The sequence below is a fragment of the Strix aluco genome, chromosome 26 (genome assembly GCF_031877795.1).
Source record: "Strix aluco isolate bStrAlu1 chromosome 26, bStrAlu1.hap1, whole genome shotgun sequence".
NCBI lineage: Eukaryota > Metazoa > Chordata > Aves > Strigiformes > Strigidae > Strix > Strix aluco.
The window spans coordinates 1,758,046-1,760,127 of NC_133956.1; the positions used below are offsets into that span (position 1 = coordinate 1,758,046).

General features: G+C 62.2%; 1 protein-coding gene across 1 annotated transcript; it reads right to left on the reverse strand.

Annotated features, from left to right (window-relative positions):
• Nucleotides 1–776: 776 nt before the first annotated feature.
• Nucleotides 777–1,604, reverse strand: LOC141934949 (gap junction beta-5 protein-like). Its single transcript, XM_074850795.1, has one exon. It carries the CDS (start codon nt 1,602–1,604, stop codon nt 777–779), a length of 828 nt encoding a protein of 275 aa, XP_074706896.1.
• Nucleotides 1,605–2,082: the final 478 nt, after the last annotated feature.

Below are 2,082 nucleotides of genomic sequence, written 5' to 3' on the forward strand. Positions count from 1 at the left end.
GGGTGTGCCTGCCTGTGCTCAGCAGCGCATATTAAATCAAGAATTTATTTACTTTTTTAAAGCCCGTGATTACAGGGAGATAATTAAGCTGTCCTCCTTGCTCGCCTGCATCCAGCGCCTGAACGCAGCAAGAGTTTTGCCGTTGACTTGCTGGGTGCAAGCACAAGCCCCTCCCTGGGCAGCTCAGACCTTGTAACATCCCACACGTCCCAAAAACAACCCGCCAGCCCATGCCCAGCTCCAGGGGCTGCTCTGATTTTCAGTGGTCTGAGCCTGCAGCCGGTGCTTTGTCACCACGGCCGGCCCAAACCCAGCCTGGAGCTGCCCGTGGGAGCGGTGCCTTCCCAGGGGTGATGCAGCCCTTACTCCGCTCTTGGCAGCGTTGTGCCCGAGGAGCAGGAGAACAACTGCTTTGGCCACCACTTCTGAGGGACAGACATTTTTATTCATCGCAGGGATACCCTCAGGACCAGCTAAGCCAGCCTGGCTGGGACGGGCCCAACCACTGCTGGTTCACAGTCACCACAGAGCTGCTTGTCCCTGTTGGCTCTCGGGGACTGCGTGTGTCCTACAGCACCCAGTTTTATCCCAAATTCAGCAGAACGATGTAACGTGCCTTCCCCAGGATGGGAGCAGCAGGCTGGCCTCGGGCACAGCCCCACTCCGAGGTGCTGCCACCCCCAGCGCTCCCTGTGCCGGGGGGACGGAGGAGGAAGAGGAGGAGGGAGACGAAGATGCAGGGCAGGTGAGTGGCTCCTGCTTTCCCCTGGGCAGCTCTAGGGAAGTGTCTCCTCCTCGGGCAGCGTGCCAGGGCTGGAGGCCTTAGTGGGGATGGAGGCTGTGGCAGGTTTGTAGTCCACCCCGTGGAAAACTTGCCCGCCCGTGTCTGTGGGCTCGGCGTGGGAGAGCGCGCCGTCCTGGCTGTGCCGGCGGCTGTCCCCGCTGCTGGCCAGGAGGCACTCGCGGCACCGCTTGCCAATGAGGTAGGTGGCCTCGATGAGGCTCAGCACAATGCAGATGCAGGTGATGACCACCATGAAGAGGGTGAAGATGCTCTTCTCGGTGGGCCGGGAGATGAAGCAGTCCACCACGTTGGGGCAGGGGGACAGCTCGCACTTCACCAGCCGGGGCAGTGTGTAGTTCCTGTAGAGTTGGTAGAAGATGTAGAGGAAGACCACGTCCACGCCGGCCTTGAAGACGAGGCTGAGCAGGTAGGTCCACCACAGCCCCCCCCGCTTCTTGCCGGGGTTGGGGTACATGCAGCGGCGGTCGTCCCCGCCGGCAGAGCGGTGCCTCTGCTCCTTGGCCTTCCGGTAGGCCACGTGCATGATGACCAGGAGGGATGGGCAGGTCACCAGGATGAGCTGCAGGGCCCAGAGGCGGATGTGGGAGACGGGGAAGAAGTGGTCGTAGCAGACGTTGGTGCAGCCTGGCTGCCGCGTGTTGCAGTCAAAGTCCTTGTGGTCGTCGCTCCAGACCCGCTCGGCCGCCACCACATAGACCAACAGGCGGAAGATGAAGACGAGGGAGAGCCAGATGCGGCCGAAGGCTGTGGAGTACTTGTTGACCCCGCTGAGGAGCCCTTCGAACACCCCCCAGTTCATGGTCCCCCAGTCCCCTTAGCTAGCCTGGGAGGAGAGAGAAAATACAGTGACACCGAAGAAGCAGCGAGAGCTCCCCATCAGAGCACCCGTGTGCCCCAAAGCACTGAGCCACGCTCCTGCCCGCGTGCCCTTGGGGACCATCTCTGGTCCTCACGCGGGGACACGCACCCACACGTGCCCCAGCACAGACCTGGTCTGGGTGATGCGTCTCCTCAGAGCACCGTCCTCCTCTGCGGGGTCGCGGGGACCTGGCAAAACTTGCCGCGGCAAAAGTGTCCTTCAACCACCACCAACCACGTCCATGGCTCAGCCCCGCGCCATCCTGCGCCGCCTGCCCCATCTCTCACCTCGTTGCCCAGGTATTTGTTATTAATTTTCCTTACGTTGCCAGGCCTGGCCCAGGCAGACGGCAAATAGGAGCAGCCAGGGCGTGACTCACCCGGCAGCTCTGCGGCTCCGCTGCCACCGCGTCCTCTCC